This window comes from Vidua macroura, chromosome 1 (genome assembly GCF_024509145.1).
Source record: "Vidua macroura isolate BioBank_ID:100142 chromosome 1, ASM2450914v1, whole genome shotgun sequence".
NCBI lineage: Eukaryota > Metazoa > Chordata > Aves > Passeriformes > Viduidae > Vidua > Vidua macroura.
Genome location: NC_071571.1, coordinates 16,269,222 through 16,293,515, shown reverse-complemented (window position 1 = coordinate 16,293,515; position 24,294 = coordinate 16,269,222). Strand labels below are relative to the sequence as shown.

The window sequence follows — 24,294 nt, the reverse complement described above, 5'->3', positions numbered from 1 at the left end:
AGGCTGGACTCAATGATTGCAGAGGTCTTTTCCACCGTAAGCAATTCTGTGATCTGAGTGGTAAATATGTTATATATTGTGCTCCACTGGATACAACTACACTTGCTATGAAAAAAACAAATTCAGAGCACTCACAGTTCAGTATGTTCATGAAGTGCACATGAAGAGCAACTGTGGTAAAACCCTAACATCCAAACTTTGTTGTTCTTACTGTGTCCTTTGAAATCTGTTGTCTCACCCTTTTCATTGTTGATGTAGTAGATGATAGATTCACTTCAAATAGCAAAGCTGTTTTCTTATTGTGTAAAGTGTAATGAATGTTTTGTAAGGAATCCAACATTTCTAAACAGTAATCTACTCTCTCATTGTTTATGATTGCAATGGTTGCTTTAGAGACATTTAAAAAATAGTATTTAGGTCTTCCAGTACTAAAAGCTGTCCTTGGTATAGGGTTCATTACACAATGCAGAAAAATTGTTGGTTTTAAGATTACTACTTGCATTTCTTGGGATTAAATGATTAGCCAATTTATCTGAACAAAATTTTATGTAAGTAGGAGGTGGCTAGCTTTTGTCATCACTTCCCAGCAGAGAAGTAAGATGTGGTGTCTCATAAGTTACACCTTGTATCTGGCAAAATAAAACTGCAAAGCATGCAATCAAGTTTTTCATATTATTTTCAGCAACCACAATATTCTAGCACAAAATCAGCAATCTGCTCATGGTCATTATGCAAGTATCAGTTAATGATCTTCGGAATATATGTTGGTTTCCTCTAAAAATACTGGCATATCATTCTTATATACAACCATGGCTCTTTGAGTGGCTGAAACAATATTCTTCTTGTTGTTCTTCTCCAAATAGCCAATTTCTGTCACAGCCCCAATGCTTTTTTAAACTGTGTTGATTATAAGCAGTGTATTTTAATTGCCCAGAGCTAATGTGCTTATAGTCTTAAATCCACCTTACTGTTCACAGAAACCAAGCAGACACTGAGAAGATCAACAGATGGGAATGCCCAGCTCTGGCTGCTGTTGGAAGTGGGGAGAGAAAGATAATTATGTAGTTTCTTCATAAAAATAGGCTGGATTCTTTAGAAAAGGAGTGGCCAGACATAGCAGAGTCATTTATGTTGCAGTGTGGCCTCCAGATGAATCCTGCCCAGAGTTCTGGGACTGCTGCAGCACTTTCACTCCTTGCTTTTATTCATTGAAGGTGAAATCATATAGATGTGCTGGATGCATTTAAGGAAGTCACACAGAGAAGGAACCTCCCTTAATATGACACTTATAGCGACAGTTTTACAAACCTTGCAAATTACTTCATGAAGCAGCAAAAAAGAATGAGCGTGCGTATGTGTGTCATCTCTGCTGGGTGGGACTGGTGAGTTTAGCAATCATGCTTGTTTCACTGTGAATCATAACTCCTGACTCACTGCCACAACAACATATGGGTCAGCCTCACAATGTGGAAATGGGACAGCAGGATTAGTCTTTGCAGCAGTAGATTGCTGTCAACTTCTCTCTGAAGTGGTTGAGCTTCTCAGCTTCTGCTGCACATTGTGCATGATTGGCCTGAGAAAATCTTCGAGAGTGTCAATGAATTAAGGACTTTGTCACCTCAAGAGGTGCATGCTCCTGAGACTTGTATGTATGTAGACAGCCAAAACAGAACCTATACATTTCAAGGCCTGTTTTCACTCGTGATGACATAGAGAGACAGGAGGACAGCCATGCAGTTAAGGGGATGCTCTCCCATCATGAATTTCAGACCTCATGCTAAAGAAAGCATTGCTGGCAGCTTAGTTCCCTCAACCCATTGCTGTTTCTGCAGTCTTCTAATAGCAAATACCATTATCCCCATATTTAAGCTGTGGAAGTAAGGCAGATGGCTCAAGTGAACTTACCAAAGGCTCCCAGGTGTCTTTCAGACACTGAATGAGACTGAGGGAGCTCTTTATTGTTTATTCCAGGTTGTCTCGCATGGTAATGGCTGATTATTACTGACACACTCGTCTCTGTTGCCAAGGTTACCCTGCAGCTGGTTCAGCAGGAACAAACTGGATGGGGGTCCTTCTCACCTTTACTTGATCTCAGTGCCTGCGTAAGGGCACTGCACTATGCAACTGCTCTACAGTCTCTTGAGGGTACATGAAGTGCAATGGTCCTTTCATTACTGATCCCAGCCCTGAGGGAGTGACTATAAATAGTTTCCCATCAGTTTTCAAACTGTCAAAGACATAGCCAAGTCTGTAATACAGGACAGGGAATTTTAATGGTGAGAGTACACAATATCATCATCAAGATATCCTTCCTTCTTTGTCACATCCCTGAAGTAATCAAAAGCTCAGGAACACTGATTGTATACATTTGCACAAGCTGAGATGGACCTGATATTTTTCTAGTCTGAGCCCTGTATCAAACCAGGAACCAGGCAGGCACATGCAAGACTGTAAAGCTTGAGGGGAAACTCTGAAGTGCAAAGGTGATGTCTGTCTGTCTCTGTCTCCCCATAGCAATGACCTGCCTTGGAATAAGTTATGCTAGTTTTCCACCATCACTGCTTCCCTTAGCAGTGTATCTAGAATAAGGAAAGTATATATGCATAATTATTTATAAATATTATCTCCAGACAAATTGATCTGCTCTGTGCCATTCTGTCAGAAATGCAGAGATCACTGAGAAGAAATCAAGAGGAAACAGCATAGCATAAAAAAAAAAAAAAAAAAAAGAATTCTTCTAGGAAGACTGATTATCAGGCAGGGCTAACCTCACTGCTATGGCTTGACCCTGCCACATCTGAGGTCAGGATCAAATGGGACAATAAACGATAAAAAGAGAAACCCTCTCAGCCTTCTTCAAGGGATTGGGCTAGTTGTTAGGAGTAAGCAAGGACTCCTGGAGAGTACTGAAAAGCAGGCAAGGAAAAGACAGGCACCCATGAATTACAACAGGTTAGATGTCTCTCCCAGTTCAGAGATGGCTTCAATGAAGAAACTATACTAAAATTTGTTGAAAGATGTTCTGATCATTGTACATCTTTCAATGAATAAATAATATTCTTGTTTTGAAGGACTGAGACACCTTAATTATCCAATAGCTTGTTCCTGCAATAGGCCTGGTTTTCCAGAATTAAAATATATATGCAGACAGCAAACAGGCTGACTGCAGCACTCAGATCCAATCTCAAAGTGAGAGACCATATAGTTCCACCTGAAGGAGGACACCCTGGAGAAATACCTGTTCTCAAAGGGCCTGCCTAAGAAGGTCTAAAATATCACATCCATAAGTATGAGTTACAGAATTGTTCATTTAGGGCAGGTTTTCCCTTTTTTCTTGTATATGCTCATCATTAAAGATCTGAATGCCATCCTGACCAACCCTTCATTCTGAGTAAGGTATAGGATTATGATCTGAATCATGACTAATATCCACATTGAATAGTTTAATTCTATGGCTGCCGTGGGAAAAAACCTAATCCCAGAAAACAAATACTCTCTGACTTCAAGAGATTCAGTAGCCTTAGTGGAATACTTTACTCTTTGGATATACCTTCCAAATTCAAATCCTCATCCTGATCCACGCTAAGACCCCAGAGTTTCTGTACACTTCAACAAAAACTAGACAGTAGAGACATTTTGCTTTCTTGCAGTACTGCAAACCACAATCCAGACTACAAAAACTGTCACACCTTCAACAAATGTTAGATTATTCATTACAAACAGGCACAGTGCTGTTGTAAACATAGCCAACCGTTTGCACATTTAATTATAGAATATTATTTAATTATAGAATATGTTTCCATAGTTTAACAGGATAATTATTGTTATTGTACTCATCCTGAGACTTATTTTTCTGAGGTAAAAGAGTCAGGAGACCAGATCCTGAAAGTGGAAGAAGCCAGGCAACAGAGAAGTTAACCACAAAAACACAAGAGAACAGTTTCTGTGTTGACCCTGGAACTCAGGTAAAAGCAAATGCTCAGCAGAGTCAGGAGTCTGCTGGAAGAGCTGTGCCCTCTGCAGCCATCACTGACAGGAACCACGATGGCCTCACAAGTGCACCTGCCTTGTGCAACCTGCTGACATGGCCTGATCTCTTCCTTTGGAGTGACGGGTTGTGTGACTGACTGATGTGATTATGGGAGAGCCTGAACTTGTTTATATTTGATGGGATCAGTCTCTGGCCTGCCCAGAGGCTGCTCAGCTGGGCCAAGGACTACAGCACTGGTCGAGGAATCTCAGTCTCACATCTGACATGTACTCTGTTTATTTTAGAAGAGTTGCATTTGTTTACACATGCCTGAGGCAGGTTTCAAGCCATAATAGCAGGTTAGCTGAATTGGTTATAAAGAGGGTTTTTCATAGGAATCGGGAAAAAACCCAACTAACCAACCAACCAACCAACCAACATTTTTGGCTTTTAAGGGAGAATGTAAGATGCTCGTAGACAAGCAGCTGGTGTCACGTTCCAGCTGGCCTCCAGTGCCGGCTTGTCCCCAGACGAGCCCGTGTTTTGGTGGCAGGCTCCGGGCCAGCTGCTCCCGCGGGAGGCGGCAGCTGGCCCTGCTCCCGCACCGGGCGCTGCCCGGCTGCCTTCGTGCGGCGCGAGCAATCACAGAATCAGCGAGCCTGGAAAAGACCTCTGAGCTCATCGAGTCCATCCGATGAGCGATCGCCACCTCGTCAACCACACCGCAGCACGGCATGCCACGTCCAGTCCTTCCTTAAACACCTCCGGGGCGGGGACTCCACCACCTCTCCGGGCAGCCCATTCCAACGCCTAATAACCCGCTGCCAATTTATCTGGTCGCTTTTCTCCCCAGGCCCCGGATTCGGACACGGACAGCAGCTGCAAACCCCGCCGGGCTCCCCCGCCCCGCTCAGGTCGCGGCCCGGCCACGCAGCTCCCCCCACCGCGGGCCCCGCGCATGCGCGCACCGGCCGGCCCGGCCCGCCCGCTGTAAACAAACCGCGGGCGGCCCCGCGCAGGCGCAGCGCCGCCGCCGCAGCTGCGCACGGAGCGTCGGGCGGTCGGGGCCGGTCCTGGGGCGCTGACGGGATGGACGAGGACGTGCTGACCACCCTGAAGATCCTCATCATCGGTGAGAGCGGCGTCGGCAAGTCCAGGTAAGGGGGCGCCCGCCAACCTTCCACAGCCTCTTCTGGCCGGCCGGCTCCGGCCTAGGCCCCTTGTCGGACAATGCCGTCTGGGCGCGGCCTGCGCCCCGCAGGGCCGGGCCCGCGGGGGGAGCTTCCCTCCCGGCCAGCTCTCCGGCGGGCGAGAGATTCCCCCCCACCCCCTCCTTCTTCTCCTCTTCTTCCTTCTCCTCCTCCTCCGCAGCGCTCCCGCAGCCGCCGGCCCCGAGCTGGTGTCTGCCCGGCTCAGCTGCAAGCAGGTGAAGCGGGGGTTCTGTCGGGCTGCCCAGGGTCACCTGGGCCGCCCTGTGCCCGGGCAGCTTTGCGTCGTGGGGAGATAGGCGCCCTTGTACATCTCCATAGAGCTCTGGGGTCAGTGTCGAGTCCCTGATACCTATATGCAGAGTCACAAGGGATCCAGCATTGGGTGTGTGAGGGGGAGCACGGGGGCGCAGCAAAGTAGTTCTGACACAGGTTTTTTTGCTAATTATAGGCTTTATCAAGTACGTTGAGGTTGATTTCTTCCTCCATGCCATATTCATGGCTTTGGCTAAGCTGTAGATACCAACCCTAAGGAATTGGGATTTTATTTGTGTGTTGTGTTTTTTTCTTTTAGCTTTTTTTTTTTTTTTTTATAGTAACATAGTTCTTACTAAAGGGTGTGGGATATAAATGCAGGAGGGCATCTGGGCATGTACCATACTGGTAATTTTATATTTGATATTTTTGTGTCAATAATATATGTCCTCTGCCGTGACCCGTGAGCAAATTACATACAAGTTGCTAATTAGGGAAAAAAGTGCCCATATTTATTAAAAGTCTGTCAGGTACTCGTTTGAGTTAGCTGCTGGATTGATAATTAGTACAGGAGGCCCCTGGTGACAGACATGACCTGAGCAGATTTCTTTTATTTGAGGTCATCTCACATATGAGGGGCCATATGGAAGAATTTTTCCTGGACCAGACAAAACACACAGTGGGTTTGCATACCTATTTATATACATGTTTCTTTACATCAGAAAGCTTGCTAAAAGAGGCATTATGTGCACAAAAAAAAAAAAAAAATAATGCTGTTTAATGATAGCAGTGGAGTTGTTCTGGTACAGGAACTTAATATTGAATTATTCCTAAATTTGTGTCTCTTACCTATTGGTTGACTAGGAAAGGTCAGTTGCTAAACAGGTATTAGCAAGGTGGAGTGAATGGATGGAGTCCTGACTTCAACAAATGCTGTCTTAAATATGGTCCCTGCGAGTGTGCTATGCTTTGTAGAAGATGATAGCTTCATATGAAGAAAGGTAGATGTTGGCTGGGCTAGGCATGCAAGACTGGTAAAATGATGGTTTTATTCTAGTAGCAGTATAAGGGTTCCATAATTTCTCTGTTCTGAATGAAAGTAGTATTGGTTGTAACTAAAAATAGCTGCTCTTAAATAGCATCCTTATAGAACCATCTGAAGGTACTGGTAAAAACCTGTGTGCTGTGATTTTAAAGAAATTATTATTATTTTAATTATTCTTTGGTAAGTAAAGCTACAATTTGCTTTTGGGGTTCTGGAGTAAGGAGAGAAAAAAACATTGGTCTGTGATTAACTTGGAGTTTTCACTAATCCTCATTGAAATTAAGGAATTTCAGTGGTCACTGTTTTTGTCAATGCAGGACTGTGTCCAAATGCTAAAAAGCATCTGACTTCTAAATTCACATGCAAAAAGAGGAGAAAAGAACAGGGTGATGGGGAAGACCAAAAAGTAAATAAGGCTTTGTTTTGTTTCTCCATCCTGGAAATGAGTAGAAGCCACGGTCACAGCAAAAGACTGTTGATTTTGGGAACTGCATGCTCAGAATCTTTGTCTCTTACAAAAATATTTATATTTCACACCGGTGGCATTATGGGCACTTTTTTAAGGGACCCTGCATTGCTATGGTGTGATGTGCTGTTTAATCTTAGTTGTAACTTTTTCTGTTGGTAGCAAACACATTCATCAGTATGGGGGAAATGTGTGTGTGAGTTGAATATACAAAGAAATACAAAATCATACAATCTTGGGGAGCTATTTCTACTCTTCAACTTCCGTGTCTTTATTTCTGGTGGGTGTTGTCCTTGCTGTTCCCCTGTGTGCCCAGTTCAAGCAGTTATTTCTGGGATGAAAAGCTGACTTGGAATTTATTTCTCAAGCTTACAGAAATACTGTGTGAAGCAATATTGAAACAAACCAAAAAAATACTAGTTTTGTACTGAATTCTGGAAGGAGGAAAATAGAATAAGGTTGAAGTAAAATACTTTGCAAAGCAGATCGCATGACTGTTCAGGCAACTGATTTGACAACTTGTGTGGTACTTTGTTTTCAAAGAGGCATTCTTGGTAATACTTGCAGAGAAGAGATATGGACTCAGGTAGCAGAGCATGTCTGCTCTATTCTTTCCATGTTCTTTTCTTTTTTTCCATATATTCTCTCCTACAAAAAAAAAAAAAAAAATCAAAAATAATTAAAAAATCAGATGTGAGTTTATTCAGCTATGTGCTCTTGCTGTTCCTTTCCGACTTGTAATTTATAGGCTTCCAGCAAGATATGGATATGCTGCAATAATAGTATCTCTCTTTTTTTTTTTTTCCTATCAGCCTTCTGCTGCGGTTCACAGATGATACATTTGACCCAGAACTTGCAGCAACAATTGGTAAGTTTGTGTTGATAATACCTTAAAAAAATGGGTAACATTTTCAGTATAAAATTGTGGTTTGTTCAGACTTGTCTAACATATAGTGAAGTTCAGACGTGTTTGCTTTCTGTAAGAGCAAATACTCTCCTACTGATTTATCTGTGCAAAATAGCTGTCAGGTTTTCCACTAATAATATTGCTGTCCAGACCTTGTGTCTGTGTAATATGATACTTGGTAGCTATATTCAGACTCTGTAGCAGGTAGTGTTAACTCTTCCAACTTCTAACAATACTTGAGTGCCCTGGGCTCTGTGTGGCATCTGCTTTTCCTCTGTAGAGAGGAAATTACAGTGGCTTTTTTTTCTTCTACTTAGCAATCAGTTCCTTGGCAGCTAGACTCCTGAGAAAAGTGGAAGAAAGCCAAGAATGTGGAGCTGCTGGGGAAAAAGGCAGTGACGTGTCACTGCTGTGCTGGTATTATACCTACCAGCATGGGTCACTTGTGCTGGGGGAGAGTGACCCAGAATGCAGGATACACTAAGTGGATTGTTTCTCAAAGGAAGCAAAATGGAACTTATAATAGTGTGATGCAGCTCTGTGCCAAAGTAATAACTGAAGTTATGGAAAATAGAGATACTTTTTTACACCATCATTTCAGTTGCATTTTTTTCTTTCTCTGTAGGAAGAGCTCTGTCTAAGAGCTTATATAGATTTTTTTTTTTTGAGTTCAGCTATTCGTAAGCGAAACCAACTCTGTCTAATTTATTAAGAATTAAATAATTTTTTTTTCATTAACGTTAATAAGATTCAGGAGTACTGTTTCATATAAAGAACTGAGAAGCCAAGGGGAGGAACGTGGCCTATTTTTGTTCATTCCATTGCTTACAAAAAATGAAGTTGTGCAAGTAGCCCCACCTCAGTTTATGAGGGAGGATAGTGTGGAAGGAAACAGGAATTAAATAGATCAGGTGGTGAAGATGGCAATCTTGGATTCTAATCTAATAGTTTTGGCACTGTATATACTTCAGGTCCTGTTACTTTCTTGATATGCCAGCCATGCGAGCCAGGAAGTTAGTGCAGAATAGCCACTTCAGCTTTCATGATCTTTTGGATACCAAAAGAGTAGTTCAGTCTCTGAGTGGGCATCTTTATTATTTGGGGTTTTTTTTGTTTGTTTTTAATTATGGGGTTTCTTTTTTTTTTCATTCTGCTGTTTGTACTGTGTCAAAAACTGGCATCATTTGAGAAACCAAGGAAATACTTCCTGAAGTAATTCTTCTTTGGGTTTGTCAACATGCATATAACAGCATGTGTGGTAGCTAATCACTGATTGCTAAATAGCAACAATTCAAGGTTTATTGCTGGCAGATCCTAACTGGCAGGTCCTACTCTGCTCTGTTTCTGATGTGGAAAAGGAGGAAGAGTACTCAATGTAAGCATTACTTCAGATAGAATTTGATTTCTGAAACAAATATACTCATCTGGAATGAATGTGATCATTTGGCAGGAAAAGTCAGTTGCTAGAGACTGAGCAAATGCTGGTGCAGATCACCCCATTAGGCCCATCTAGCAGATGTTTGAGGTAGTGCTGTGCAGTAGGATTACTGTGACCCCAGCTGTGCAAGTTGTACAGTATGGTGTGTGGGGCACTCCTAGGGGATAGCAGATTCATTTTTTTTGTCAACAGGAAGAGGACAGAGTCTGGGTTCTTATTTGTTTTCTCGTTTTTCTGTTTAATCTACTATCCAGTGCCGTTGCCTCTTTTCTGGTGAATGTATTTCTAAGAAGAAAATTGTCAGCTTTAAATTCAGGGCATGATTTGTTGTCCATATAGATAAAGCAGTTGGAGTGAGTTCCTAGAGGTAACTATTCTGCTGCATGAAGACAGACCCTAGATGCCAATTTCAGGTACTTACAAGATGATGAAATGTGAAAACTTTGAGTCTTGGCTTGGAGTTCTTTTTGTGCTAATTAAACACTATTTTGTTTTTTGTTGAGTTAAGGGACAGAAGGATAGAAGAGGTTTTAAAGCCTTTCCTGTTGAAACTGAAGAGTATGGTGCTTTTTCAAAATGAAGGGACTATAAATAATGTCTTCTTTCAATGTCATCTGCATATTGACTTCTGAACTGGCTAATGTGACTGTATTTTTTTTTGTTTTGATTAGACAGTGAGGAGAACTTTGGTTTGGTTTTCTTTAAGATATAGCAAGAACTGCACAGAAACTCACAATACTGAGGAGCAGCACAGCTGGTTCCCTGTGATGACATGTTGAGACATATCTTACCTTCATAGATTGCACAGACTTATTGAGTGCAATTTTAAAGAAACCCTAAATGATTAGTAAATCAAGAACTTAGTAAAAATCCTGTGATATTTTTCAAAGAATAAGCTGCTTTTGTCAAATAGTTTGGCTTTAGTAGCTTCATTTGGATTAAACATGTTGTATTTAACCTGGCAGATTACCTGTCCTTGTATTCTCTCGAGGTTGGCTTGTTTGTTGGGCTTCATCACATGGGTCTTACCAGACTACATGCACCCCAGTATTTTCTGTTGTCCTTACTGCTCATGCTTGTCTTCACTTGCTTGCTCTTTGTATGAGAGATTCCAGATTAGTGTTCAATGCAATCTGTATTTTGCAAATCAAGTGATGTATTGAGATCTGATGTCTCTTAACTTTTTAGCTTTCCTTGCATTTGGAGTTCACAAACTCCTAAGCTGTCCAACTTGTCACTTACCTACAACACAAATACTACGCTGTAGCTAATTGTGCACTTCCTATAAGCAGACCAGAGCATTACTGGCCTGGATGTGAGAGCAGTATCAGTGTCAGAGCTGCTTCTCACAGATTGTAAGTCCATAGTGTGTTAGTGTGTAGTGCTGAGGCAGGAGGTGTTGACACACAGGAGTACAGTCTAGTAGTGCTGTCTTGTTTCTGGCTGCCTTCCAAGGCATGGTGGAAAGCACTGTCAGCTTTCTGCTGTCAAGGGTAGACACATCACTCTTGCAAGGTCAGAACTGATACCTGTCACACAAACATTTCTGTATTTCACTATTGATTTTAGGAAATATAAGTACCCTGTTTGTTCAATTCAACAAGATTTTCTTGAGCCTAAAATTTTTTCTCCTTGTCTTTCCTTATAGCAGATGGGCAACCAAAAACCTAAGTATTTAAAAATTTTCTTTTTTCTTTTCTTATTAATTGGCTTTTATATGTATTGAGCTCCTTTGTTTGTTAGAATTCTATTTTACTTGCCTCAATCTCTTTAAAGGGTGTATTTTGGTATGTTATTAGTTCATTATCATACTTTTGCTTTTCAACAGTCAGTTTAATGCATGGGGTTAAATCACTATTTTAGTTTCTTATTTTACTTGCATTGGTCTTGCAAAATTTTAAGTGAATTTTAAACCAGCAGCAAGGCTAACATAAAGGTGTATGTATCCATTTCCAGTAAATGAAAATTGCTGAACTGTGCAGGCACAAGATTCTTAATCTGTTTACTGAATGGAAGGAGGATACTGTGGCTTCAGAATACATAAAATATGTTTATCTTAAGGAAGAAATTTTCATTCTTGAAATTGATGATGTATTTTGTCATTTTAAGTAATAGCTGCAGTTACAAGTTTTGGTGCCAGACTAATGGATAAAAAAATGCACTGTGAACTGTTGGACATGCTGACCTAACTGCATATGGGGATTTTTGGAGTTCAGGGGAAGAAACATGCAGTTACAGTGGAAGAAAGAGATTCTGTTAATCTGAAAGTTACTGCTGAGTGCTGAAAAGCAGGCAGAACAGAATGTTCTCTAGGATCAAATTGAGTCAAATTGCTAGCATAGCAATCTTCTGTGAACTAGGTAAAATTCTAAGAACTGGTGTTTAAAATAAAGTTAATAACGACTGTTCCCTTCTGTGAACATAACTGTAGAATAATGCACCATTCTTTTACACTGTATTGAGCATTATATTACTGCTAAGCTAGGGACTGAGAGTCCTAGTACCTGAAAAAAAAACAAGTTCTGTTCAGTTACTACAAAAGTTGATGTACTTTGGGAAAAATTTGCTTGAAAGAGACTATGGGCTTCTTCCAGGGCAGAATGTTGTCTGAAAAACACCTGACACTTCAATGAGCTGAAGCTGTGAAGCAGTGGAATAAAAATTGTATTTACCTTTTTTGAAAAAAAGCTCTTTTACAGTTCAGTGAAACTGAAGTTTTAATCTGCTTATAATATGCAGTTTCTTAATTATCCTATATATCCTTTGTGACTTTAAGTTGGGTGTATTTTGGCAGCTGTTTGTATTTGTTTGTAATCTGCATGAATTTGGGAATGTAAGTGCAGTGCACTCATCCTGAGGCTCTACTCATTTTGTATCAGAATAGTTTAATTCTTTTTCTGGTAGGGAGTGTGCTGATTGACATTGTAATTCCAAGTACAAAAAGGTTGCTGTTGCTCTTAAAGTTGTTCTTGTAGAAGTATCAACTTTCCATACTGCTACTTCATTTTGGAGCTGCTGCCTGGTGGGAAGTGAAAGTTGCTCCAAAATACTTGAAACGTATTTCTAGTTAGTTACTTGCTATTAGTAACCTAAGGGTTAAATTAAAGCATAATGCATAACTCTGATGAGCCTCTCAAACAGATGTGTGTCACCATATCCTTTAAATTTTCAGTCACTAATATGTTGTTCTCCTTGGCCTGAGTTTTGTGCATCTTGTCCTTGAGCAATTGGTAGGCTGCTAGTTCCTGGGAGTGGAGGACACATGAAGGGGGAAGAATTATTACATGTTGGAGTAGATGACTGACCAGCAGAACCATTTCCTTGTTGTCTGTTTGGAGAGTGAAATGAATAGAAAGTTAATCCATTTGAATTATAAACTTGAAAATTTGTTCTGGAATACATGCTTTAATATAAGAGATACAGTATTTGCCTTATTTCCATAAAATATTTTGAGTCAATGGCTCAAAAGGCCCTTAGACTTTTGCAAAAGCCTGTTAGCAAGAAAACCTTATATTTTGAGCAAGGTTCATAAATAGCTAATGAAACTTATTCTTCCTGCTTGTGTTAAAACGTGGGGTTTTTTTGAGTTTGATTTTATTTTTTCCATTTCTCTTTTATTTTATTTTTCAAAGTTAACTGTAATATGTTTGAAGAACTAAAATATTTTTCTTCCCCTAGGTGTAGATTTCAAGGTGAAAACTATTTCAGTTGATGGAAACAAAGCTAAACTGGCAATATGGGTAAGTCTCTCCTAAGTTCTTTATGTGTTGCTTTGCTTTAGGAATAGCTAGGGTTTCTGTAATGTATAGTTTGTATAGAATCCTTTTCTATTAATAAGAAGGTGATTTGGAGAAGTGGGAGGTTAATACTGCAGCATTCAGAAGTTGCAATGAACTGTGGGACAACTGGCTAAGGGAGTAGTTCTGCTGCCTGTGAGCTTCTGCAGTACTAATTGCAGGTCTGGTTGGGATAGAAGTAGGGACAATGAGGAATTAAATGGTATTACATCAGTAGAAGGGTGTACTTCTGTACTAAATTTTGACTATAATACTCAGCTTATGTATTAATAGGTTAAGAATTACAGTTGCATGCTCATATATTACCTCTTTAGACCCATTTTTGGTCTAAACTTCCTAGCTATCATTTAAAGGCTTTTACAGGCTCAACATCAGAATTATTTGTAGCAGATCATTTCAAAGAGAGAGAGGCAGTGTTTGTAATCATGGCTTTAGTGTGTTCAACTTCTGCTCTAGTTAAAAGTAGAGCTTCCATTGCGGCAAGTGAAGAAAAAATACTTCCAAGCTCCTTCACACTTATGTGACTTGAAGTACATTTTTGAGTAGTCAGACCCAGTTGTGTCTTCTTGTACCAAGCAAGATTAAAACTTTGTTTCTTATATAAGTAAGATATCAAACCTTTGTTTCCTTGGGAAGTAATAGAACATGAAATGTGTATTGCAGTGTTTCTGTAGCTTGGAGGGTGCTTCATACCTCACTAACAAACAGGACTTATGTCTTAGTTACAGTAGTAATCATCAGTGAAATAAATGGGTTTGACAAGAAAAACAAGTGCAATAGCTTCACAGAAAATAAAGGGTGCATACAGGAGGAAAACCAGACTGATATCAGAACAAGGAATGATAAATTACAGTTTATTTTCTTTCATTTTGGTAAATAGAAAGAAATAATCCAGAGGTAAACTGGAAAAGAAAAGCATGTGAAGATGCATCATGATACAAAACCAGTTTTAGATGTGTGATGTTGACTGAGTGGCTTGTAGAATCTTGAAGTTTAGTTTGCTTATCCAGGTTCTTTGTCAGGGAATCCACAGTGTTTCATGTGTCACTTCTAACCTGCGTAAATTGAATAAAATTGTTTAAATATTCTATGCATAAAGCTTTCAATGAGTGTGCATGATAACTTAATCTCTGATAAGAAAATAGCATTCTAATTTTGATGGGTTTTGGGGTTTTTTTTCAGAAATTGACTCTTTAAAATTGACTCTTTAAATTTTAGGATGTAAACTCAATTTTGCTTAAAATCAGAAGAACCTCTGACTTATTCCTGATTCTGCTGTGTTTTAGCATGTTAGTACACTTTCCCAATCAAATACTCAATCAAATTTAATTGGACCAAGTGATTGAAGTGAAGGAACCGGTTTTGTTGTCATGGGCTATGATGCTTGCTAGAAAATCTTAGTACTGCAGCTATGCTGCTTTCTTGCTGGTTGTTGCAATACTAGCTGCAGATCAAATACCTTTGCAGAAATGGCCATCTTACTGTTCTATAATCCAGTTACACACTACATCTAATAGTTCAAAGGTGCTTCCTGGGACAGACTACATAAAATCTCAAAGTTAATGTGTAGTAAAACAGCAGGGGATGGAATAAACTTAGCTAATCCGCTAGTGGAATATAGTTTAAATCTTATTCTGTGTGTTCATTAGAAGTAGAATACCTGAAAGCTAAACTGCATTCTGCTCAAATTCTGAATAACAGAACTTTTTGAATGGCTTATTAGGATACTGCAGGTCAGGAGCGGTTCAGAACATTAACCCCCAGTTACTACAGAGGTGCACAAGGTGTTATCCTAGGTAAGTATATCTTTGCATGCTATTTCAAATGTTTGTGATTTTCTCATGCATTGGAGTTACACAAATTCATATAGCCTTTATATAATATCTAATTGATATTTAAAATCTTTGTATCTGTGTTGAGCAACTCATATAAAAGCATCTTGGTGTTTCGACTTCTTTCTCATGTAGTCAATCTGACCGGCTTGAGAACCTCTGATTTTTGCATGACAATAAAAGCTATTGCTATCTGAAAGGATAGCTTGGAGCTGTTGTCCTTGTACTGTCACGAATTTATCTTTTATTTATTCATTTTTATTTTTTACCCTTGCTTACTAAGTGCAGAGTAAAAAAAAATTCTCCTCAGTGTAGTCTCTCTGTATCAGTATGATACAGCTTTTTCTTTTTCTTCTCCCTGTTGTTTTTTTCCTAATGAAGTTAATAATACAAACCATGTGGAATCTGGCTGAGGTTACTTGTTATTTGTTTCCCAACTGATGCAATGTTATGCAGTCAGAATCACTTAGAAAAGACCAGCTGGGCATGTAGAAAGCACCAGTCTGTGTGTGAGAAAAACCCTGGGCAAAACCCATAATTTCAGCTTCACAGTGAAGTCTCATTTGTGCTTTTTTTTTGGTGTATGGAAGCGTGTTTGCTAGGCACTGAGCTCTGAAGTTCTACTTCTCCACGGCGAGGACTGAGGAGCTGACTAAAGGGCAGGGATGTACATTTAATTTTCTTGAAGTTGCTTCTGACTTTAGAGAATCTTGCTACGCTTATTGTGTCTAGTTAAATTGTTTAATGTGGAATAACATTTGTCGTGTGACCTCCTGGTAGCTTTTCCAAGTTGTGAGTTGTGTTATCTTCCTGGTATAGGAAGGTGCTGTCAAAACATGTCCTGTCAAGTCACTTAGTTGCACTGAACCTGACATTTACTTACTGTTGAAAGCTGTAAACAAGCACTGTTTGGGAGATAGGTTCTGCTTTTGAGATTTGCTCTCCCATTTTATTCAGTATCTTCTGACTATTTCTTTGTTACCTGTCTTCCAAATAATAAGGTTGTTCATGCAAGCCAAGTTAGAAATTGGTTTGAAAGAAGCTGTTTATGCCTGTCTGCACATGGGTTGTGAAAACAGAGGAATAAAACTTTCATAGCTTCAGTACTGAAGGTTGTGCCATCCTCTTTGCATAGCTGTTGTGTAGTGATTTTTAGGTATCCTACATGAGGGATCTGCTAGTGTAGAATTCCTTGGAGAATGATAGTCTCTAGTCTGTAAGCTAGGATCAAGGAATATTAGTCTGAGAATCGTAGGTGGCTGAAGCTTGGAGTTGTTCTGCATCAGTGATTTGAGCAGTTATATGTCCTACTTTCTTTGCAGTTCTTCATATAGAAGGTAAATTCAAATCTTTAGAACTCCTTCAGTTTTCTGATTGAAAAAGCCATAAATTTTGCTGCTTTTGTAATCTAAGCTGTAATTCTTGGAAAAATATTGTGGAATAATATCACTAATATCTTTCAGTTTATGATGTCACGAGAAGAGATACTTTTGTCAAGCTGGATAACTGGTTAAATGAATTGGAAACATACTGCACAAGGAATGACATAGTGCAAATGTTAGTTGGAAACAAGATTGATAAGGTAAACCAAATTCAGCTGCGGTAAATAATCTGCTGGTGTATTTTGTTAATAAGGAATATTAATGCTTTGTTTTGTTATAGGAAAACCGTGAAGTTGACAGAAATGAAGGCCTCAAATTTGCAAGGAAACATTCCATGTTGTTCATAGGTATGTTATAGACACTTGCAGAGATCTTACTTGATTTTTGTTACATAATGAAAAGTACCACTTCTGTAGGATTACAAGTCTTTATGTGTATAGTCCAATTAATGATATCTCTCACCTGCACTGGGCACAAAGATAATGGGTATTCCTGTTTTTGAAATTGTGCCTGTCCAGATACCTGTTCTAACTCTGGATGATTATGTAGAAATTCATAAGGATTAAGGGCAGAGTACAGGTTCTCCATAACATGATGAAACCTCTTTTGGGTTTGGGGTTTTGTCTGATTTCTTTGCCCAGCTGACTTGCTAAATTAATAACAGAAGCAAAATGAAAGAGGGAAAACTGGTGCTAGTGGCCAGCCTTCAGTATAGCAAAACAGCTGTACCTGAGAGAAATCTGTATTAGAACTAGGCTAGGTAAAAACAGCTAGGTATATAATTAACTTATGAATTGTCGGTGGGATTGAATAATGACATAATTATGACTGCAGCAAATATACTGGTCTTGTCTTGCTGCAAAATGAAATGGGTCTTGTAGGCAAAGCCATGTAATGATAAATAAAAAATGGGTGTTGAAGTGACTCTTTATGCATATGTTTATTATGTGTTTCACCTAAGGATCAGAAGGGGTTATTTTACAGGATTATTCCAGTAGCAAAGCAGTTCATTGATATGTACTCATTCATTCTTGTACTTAGACTTACATTCTTCATCTCTGACTGAAGACTTATTTTTTAGTGTCCTGCTGTGTTTCTTTTTAGCCACAGTGTCAGATGTGGAAATAAAAGTTCAAGGTTGAGGCACAAGCTACTAAGTGCATGGGAAATAAAACAAAAATGAAAATTAGACTATAAATGTGCATATATATATATATATATATATATATATATATATGCATGCTACATATGCTAAGTATCTGTGTGCCTGTGTAGATGAACAGGGCAAACCCTTGTGGGGCTTGAACAATTTTTGATGGTGTCTGTTGTTCTCATAACATAACCTGTGGGCAGATGTCTTAGTCTTGGTCAAAGTAAGGATCCTGAGTGAAATTACCTAGAATTCTGCGAACTGCAAAAGGAATGAGATGTGGTATTGCTTTTAACAGATGAGTTTTATCATGGAGACTGACCCAGAATCCTGCAGTATGGATCCTTGATTCATATGGTCTGGTGGTACTACAATTATGATTAATGTACAGAACTGAAATACAGAACAGCAAACAGGATTTTCAGATAAGAATCCACTTTTTTCTTGCTGGAATGCTTTCCACAGGAAAATAAAGCTAAACTCTAGCTGTCTCTGTATGTTCTGGTGAAGTTTGACTTGAAAACTCTTTTATTAAAATATTTTGAGGTGCTACCTGTGTGGTGACAAATCCGCATAGTTGCCAATTTTGGCACCACTATGTTTTTAGGAATAGATTGTAGAAGTTTTAAATCTGTTGTAGGTTGAAACTTAACTGAAAGAGAAATATTAAACAAGTTACCAGAAGTTATGCTAACACTTGATTTTTTTTGTGTCTCTTCTCCAGAGGCAAGTGCAAAAACATGTGATGGTGTGCAGTGTGCCTTTGAAGAACTTGTTGAAAAAATCATTCAGACTCCTGGACTGTGGGAGAGTGAAAGCCAAAACAGAGGTGTAAAGTTATCAAACAAGGAAGAAGGATATGGAGGAGGAGGAGCATGTGGTGGATATTGTTCTATGTTATAAACTTTGGGAAGCTTATTCTTTGCATATTTAAACAGATAGTTACATCTTTCTGTACATAAAGTCATTAAATGCTATTTTTAGGGACCTTGCAGTTTGCACATATTTGTTTTGTATCATGGCAGTGAACACTTGTAGAAAAAATGTTCTGCAGCTTTCCCAGTCTGAAAATGTTATGGTAAGCATGCCCAATTTGCAATCTTCAGGTTTTTATAAGTAGCATTAATAATGTGCAAGAACAAATGCACTAAAAATTTTACAACTGTGTACATTAATTGTGTAACTATTCTAAACAAACCCGTCTAACAAATACTGCATTGTCTGCTCTTTATCTTATTTTTAAATTCTGTTGAAATTATAGAAATTATATAGTGTGCACAGATCTTGAAACAGTATGAGCTATAAATGTAACATTTCATCTCTTCTAGTAAATGCTTTTTTTTAAGGTATTAAGCAGCAGGATTATACAATTCTTAGACAAATCTGCTAAAATTTTGTCTTTCAGCAGTGCAGTGTAAAACACAAATTGGCACAGGCCCTAGTTGGCATCAGCACTTTCTTGAAGAGATGCTTTGAAAGCTTCCTTTGCAAAGCTGGGAGACGCCATGTTTTCTTTTTAATCATCACTTCAGTTGATGGTTTAACTGGAGTTTTAATCCTGTGATATTTATATACTAAATTTGTGGTACTCTTGCACTCTTAAGTTTTTATGATGGTCTGCTCTAGACTTGCTGCAGGAAGTCTTCATTATTGGCAAGGGATCTGAGTGATGTCATTGTTCTTTCATTGTGAATCATTTTGCCACACTTCAGTATGGATTCCTAATTTTCTGAAATGTTTGTAATATAAGTTTATCTCAACTGTAGCTCACTGTGACTGTGAGATCTCTTATCACGTCTGCTTTGTGCAGCTACTTACTCAGAAATAAAACTTCTGTCACAGACACTAAATGGGAAGCTATAGGGCTTCTTGATCTCTGTATGAAAAAATACTATTGCAATGAGTATTCACTTGAATTTACTGTATCAAAGCCAATGGTTTGTTTCAGAAACTTGTATAGACTTAAATAAATTTTTTTCCACAGTATTCAAATTTTTTAACCTCTTTCTATTGCAGACTTCTATATTTTCTAGCACATATGGTTTAAACAATGTCATTTTGTACATACAAATTATTTCTAAAGGACAAGACAGAGATGCTGTGTGGGTTTTTTAAATAATCACTATAGTGCAGTCAGTAAATGAACTATTCGGCAGTTTCTTGTAAATATAGTGAATGACAGCATCTTTAATACTCTAAGGTTTTGTCTAAATGTCAGCATACATGATCTGTGTTTTACAGCAGGTCTTGGCTTCTTCTGTTAATATATGCTTTCTTCTTCACATGGAAACTTTGTTTTCTATTCTGTTTTATACTTGATAGAAAACTACCAAAATTTGAAGGCTTAACATGCTAGTTGTTTTTTCTAAATATTGTATCTAGTAGTGTTAATGTAGTAGGATAATTTAAATATGTTAATGTAATATTAAATATGCATAAGCATTATATTAAAATATTAGATTTGCATTACTGTTGCATGCAGAGTATGTGGGCTGAGCAAATCATGTTTGTTAGCACTGAGGTTAAAGGATTTTTGGCTTTTGTAGCCTCACAGGAGAGGAAAGTGGTAGATGAATTAAAATTGAACAACTTAATTTTGTCAGCAGTAGTTGGCAAGTATCATAATGCTGGCAGATGCTTGTAATTTATTTCCGTATTTGTTTCCCCCTAGTTTGGGTGCATCTCTATGCTTAGAAGAGACTTAACTTTTGGTTTCTCACAGAAGGTCCTTTTATCACAGGACCTGGATTCATCTTTTATTTTGCCTTTGCCAGATCTGACAGCTTTTGTCAGAGGGAGGGAATGGCAGGGCACTCTGAATAGTGGGTATTGTTCTGTTAAAGAATTAAGTCATTTATTCCTTACTGCACTACAAAATATTTCTGGGAGAGAAGTATTCTGAAACAGCATAATTAGTGAGACTGAAAGCAGCTAGAGGGGTGGGGTTTTTTTAGTAGATGTTTTCTAATTGACTTGCAACTAGCTTTTCTGTCTTCATCTTTTAAGCATGTTTAGTTATGTCTCTGAGGAATGTTTTTCCTAGAGTGTCACTTCTTTTCATCATTGCTCTGTCAAGAAGGCTGGGTTCTTGTACTTCCAGTATTTGTTAAAGAAAATTTAGCAACAGTTACTGTGCTACGTTTTTTAATTCTTTCCCTTGCCTTTTTTTTTTTTTTTTTTTTTAATGGGGGTGTGGGTTGTGGAACTGCCATCTTTCAAAGAAATCTGTTCCCGTGCTTCCCCATTTTCCCCCTTTGTAGGTCAGGTTATCTCTAAGTGTGCATCCATCGTTGTAGTTGTAATACAAGTGTATCTGAAACTACTATAAGCTGTACCATAAGCTCTGCTCAAAACTGATTTGGGCCTATTTGTGGAATAGTGGGTCTATTGCATCCAGAGAAGCATGTGCAAGAGGTCCTTCAGCCTACCTCAGTAGGCAGCAAAGGGATAATGGAGAGAGCTGTTTGCTCTTCATCAGGTAATGAGAATGAGTCCATGTCTGTGGCAGGGAGTTTTATACACTAAAGCGCTAAACCACAGTGAGGTAACTAAAATCTTCTGTGATCGTGCAAGGCAGTTAAAATTAAAGTTGCTTCCAGTTCATTTACTCTAGTCAATAAAGTGCTGATTAGCAGTTTAGTACTCAGGCCAGGCAGGTGTTTTTCGTAGGCTTTACACTAGCCTGGAAGAATATGGCACAGCACTTGCATCTTCTTAAATTTACACTTGAGAATATTGCTAAGTGTTATGGTATTTCTCTTGTATTTCTTCTGCTGCTGTTTTAAAAAGGGAGGTGGGGCAGGCTTCTGATGGAGGTTTCAAGATGCTGGGATTTTTATTGCTAGTGGGGCTTTTGTCCAACCTACAGCATCACTTTTCCTGTTCTCTTGCTGCAATAATGAGATCAACAGCTGGCTCAAAGTAAGTCTTAACTAAATGAAAATGAGAGTTCAGTGCATCCCCAGACAATAACAGTGTCAGTCCAGCCATGGCAGAACTTCAGGGCATGGCAGTCTTGCTATTGTGTACCACAGTAACTGTTCTGGGTGATTCCTTTTTAGTTCCCTTGTTTGCCAGTAACCTGATATATAGTGAGTTACAATAACCCCTCTAATTTTGACCTGTAGTTTGGTACAGTAATTCTATGTTTTGAGGCCAAACTGATACATTTTTTCAAATATTTATAATACTTGGGCAGCCTCTGTTGTGATCAATACAAGTTACTGCTATTTAGCTATTGGAGCTATTGGAGCAAGTGGTCCTGGTGCTGCATCCATCCTGTCCAAAGCCCCTGTGTTAGGTTTGTGTCTTGCTGTCCTTCTGCATGCCTTACTGATGGCTTAGTAATGCCTTATTGATGAAAGCATCAATAAGCGACATTAGCATGAGCAGGACTTTTTCATGTCACCAGACGAATCACTACATACATTTCAGACCTAGTTGAGCCTTGAAGGGCAAAATATAAAGTGTTTTTCCTGGCCACTGTCCAGCAGTGCGAGAAAAAAAGAGAGAAGCTCTCCATTAAAACTTCCAATTTTTTTTGGTTTCTATACCCTTTGTTTGTGAGTACTTGTGACACCTTAATTAAAAATTTATGAGGTGTTATATGGGCAAAGAACTGTGAAGATGTGTTTTCAAACTACTGCATGAATATGTTCTGTGATTGATTTAATGCAATGGAAGTTTTGTCCTTATCCATGTGCCTGAGTAACATCTGGTCCTTTCTGTTAGAGTGAAAATGGTCACAGTGAGTAAATATTTCTTTTTCTTATTCTCCCAGTTTTTGTAACATCTATGCACGTTTTATATACAATGATAGCAAAATTCCCAGTCAGCTTCTAGAATTTCTGGGCTCTAGTTCTTTGTTTTAGAAGCTTAAAACAACCTCAGAAAAGTGTTAAAATATAAGTGTCAAATCATGATTGGAAGGAAACTCTTCTAGTGTTTTCTGTGTATCATCAGCTCTGGATTTACTAGCATCTGGTAATAAGTCTGCTTGGATCCTTTTGACAGCAGTGCTTGGTTCCCAGTTCTTAATGCTTGTCAGGCTGGACTTTCTGAGGAATGTGGCTATCCAGATGTTGTTGAAAGCATGAAACTTGTTCTTTAACATTAATGAGAAGGTCCAGAAGTAGCTACTTAGGATTAGGAGTGAAACTGTGAACTGGGGTTCAGGGAGGAATAGTAGCAGCCCCCCAAACAGTGAAGACAGTTTTAATAAAGTGTCATACATTGTGTACACAAACAGAAACTATTATAATGCATGGTATAGTAAGCATATTTAATATAGCTGACACTATTAATGCAATTTAATAAAATATATAAATGTATAAACTTTTTATATCAGGGATTATCTGTCATCTCTTGAAATTCAGCTTAAAATGTACTTACTTTAGTTCAGAGTAGGTATGAGAGATAGATGCATGCTAAGCCTGTGGGCAGGTGTCATCCAGGAGAACAGGAGTAAGGATACTTACGGAAGTAAGATGGAGGGAACCTGAAGGACTGGTATAAAGTTGTCAGGAGAGTTTTAGGTTGGATATTAGAAAAAGATTCTTCACCCAGAGTGTGGCTGGATACTGGAACAGGCCCCCAGGGCTGTGGTCACAGCACCGATCCTGACAGAGTTCAAAAAGTGTTTGGACAATACTCTCAGGTACATGGTGTGACTCTTGGGGCTGTTCTGTGCAGGGCAGGAGTTGGACTTTGGTGATCCTTGTGGGTGCCTTCCAACTCAGAATATTCTTTGAGATGTTGAGCTTTCCCTGGAAATGGACCTGGGGTTCTGGCAGACACGGAGTGAACAAAGCCAGCAAAGTGCCACTGTGACAGGTCTGTTTCTGTGAAGCTGCTGTCCAGTGGGTGGCCACAGCATATACTGGTGCTTGTGGTTACTCCTTCCTTGGGGCAGAACTTGGTACTTCTCCTTACTGGGCTTCACGAGGTTCTTATTGGCCCTTAAAAAGGATCTCCTCCGTCCCTGGGTGGGCTTGAACCACCAACCTTTCAGTTAACAGCCGAATGCGCTCCCCGATTGCGCCACAGAGACTGATGTGTTGCACTTCCCAGAGGAGCTGAATTCCTGACTGCTCAATAAGTGCTGCTGGTGGTGCCTGTGTGTGCTGAACAATGACAGAGCAGTACTGCAGGCACACTGCTGCAGCAAACCTGACATGCTATTGTGTCAGAATACAGGAGGGAGAAATGCTGTTACCTGCTGTGGAGAGTGAAAGATGAGATTCTTTTGAAGTAGCTGTTCCTCACTGCTTGCCCCTCTCAAGAGAGAAGGTCTTAGGGTTGTGTCATGCCAGGCAATTTGCTAGTGATTCCAAGTTAACAGTACTATTTTTCTTGTGCTTCTAGAAACTTAGCTTTTAGAAGTCTGAAAACCTATGTGGCTTGTTAATTGTATGTTAATGCAATTAAAGCAAAACATAGGTATGTTTCAGAACATGGATTGTGAGACATCAAATTTACTGACTGCAGAATTCTCAGTGCAGCTGGGAACTGGGGATTAGAGGAGAGAGAGCTATTGGGCAGGTCTTAATGACAGGGAAGATTTCATGGTGAAACTTGCATTTTTAAACTTCATACGTCAAAGAAAAGATATTATCAATGCTTTTTACTGTCAGTCATCAGCTAGGAAACACACACTGCTCTGTGTGCCCTTGGGTATTGCTGGAAACAAAAGGGTATGAACTACTGAGATACATGACAGGAGCTGAGTCCTGTTCAGCTAGTGAATCTGTACGTGGTTTGTCTAGTTTTCTGCCAGAACAAAAGTGTTTTAGTATTCCAGCCTTTTCATTGTTCATTTGGTGAAGGAAATACAGCAAAATGTTGG

General features: G+C 39.2%; 1 protein-coding gene and 1 non-coding gene across 3 annotated transcripts; one reads left to right on the top strand and one right to left on the bottom strand.

Moving 5' to 3' along the window:
- Positions 1-4,964: 4,964 nt before the first annotated feature.
- On the top strand, positions 4,965-19,436 carry RAB18 (RAB18, member RAS oncogene family). 2 transcript variants are annotated; one of them, XM_054000896.1, is made up of 7 exons: positions 4,965-5,127; positions 7,757-7,812; positions 12,968-13,029; positions 14,810-14,882; positions 16,382-16,500; positions 16,581-16,647; positions 18,175-19,436. In XM_054000896.1, the coding sequence occupies exons 1-7, from the start codon at positions 5,060-5,062 to the stop codon at positions 18,351-18,353; spliced, it is 624 nt and encodes a 207-aa protein (XP_053856871.1). In that variant the 5' UTR covers positions 4,965-5,059; the 3' UTR covers positions 18,354-19,436. The 2 variants fall into 2 exon arrangements, with proteins under 2 accessions (XP_053856871.1, XP_053856879.1); XM_054000904.1 differs by lacking the exons at positions 4,965-5,127; positions 7,757-7,812 and adding an exon at positions 9,601-9,702.
- Positions 19,437-23,425: 3,989 nt separating this feature from the next.
- Positions 23,426-23,499, bottom strand: TRNAN-GUU (transfer RNA asparagine (anticodon GUU)). The gene has a single exon. It is a non-coding gene; the product is annotated as a tRNA-Asn (tRNA).
- Between the last annotated feature and the right edge of the window lie 795 nt (positions 23,500-24,294).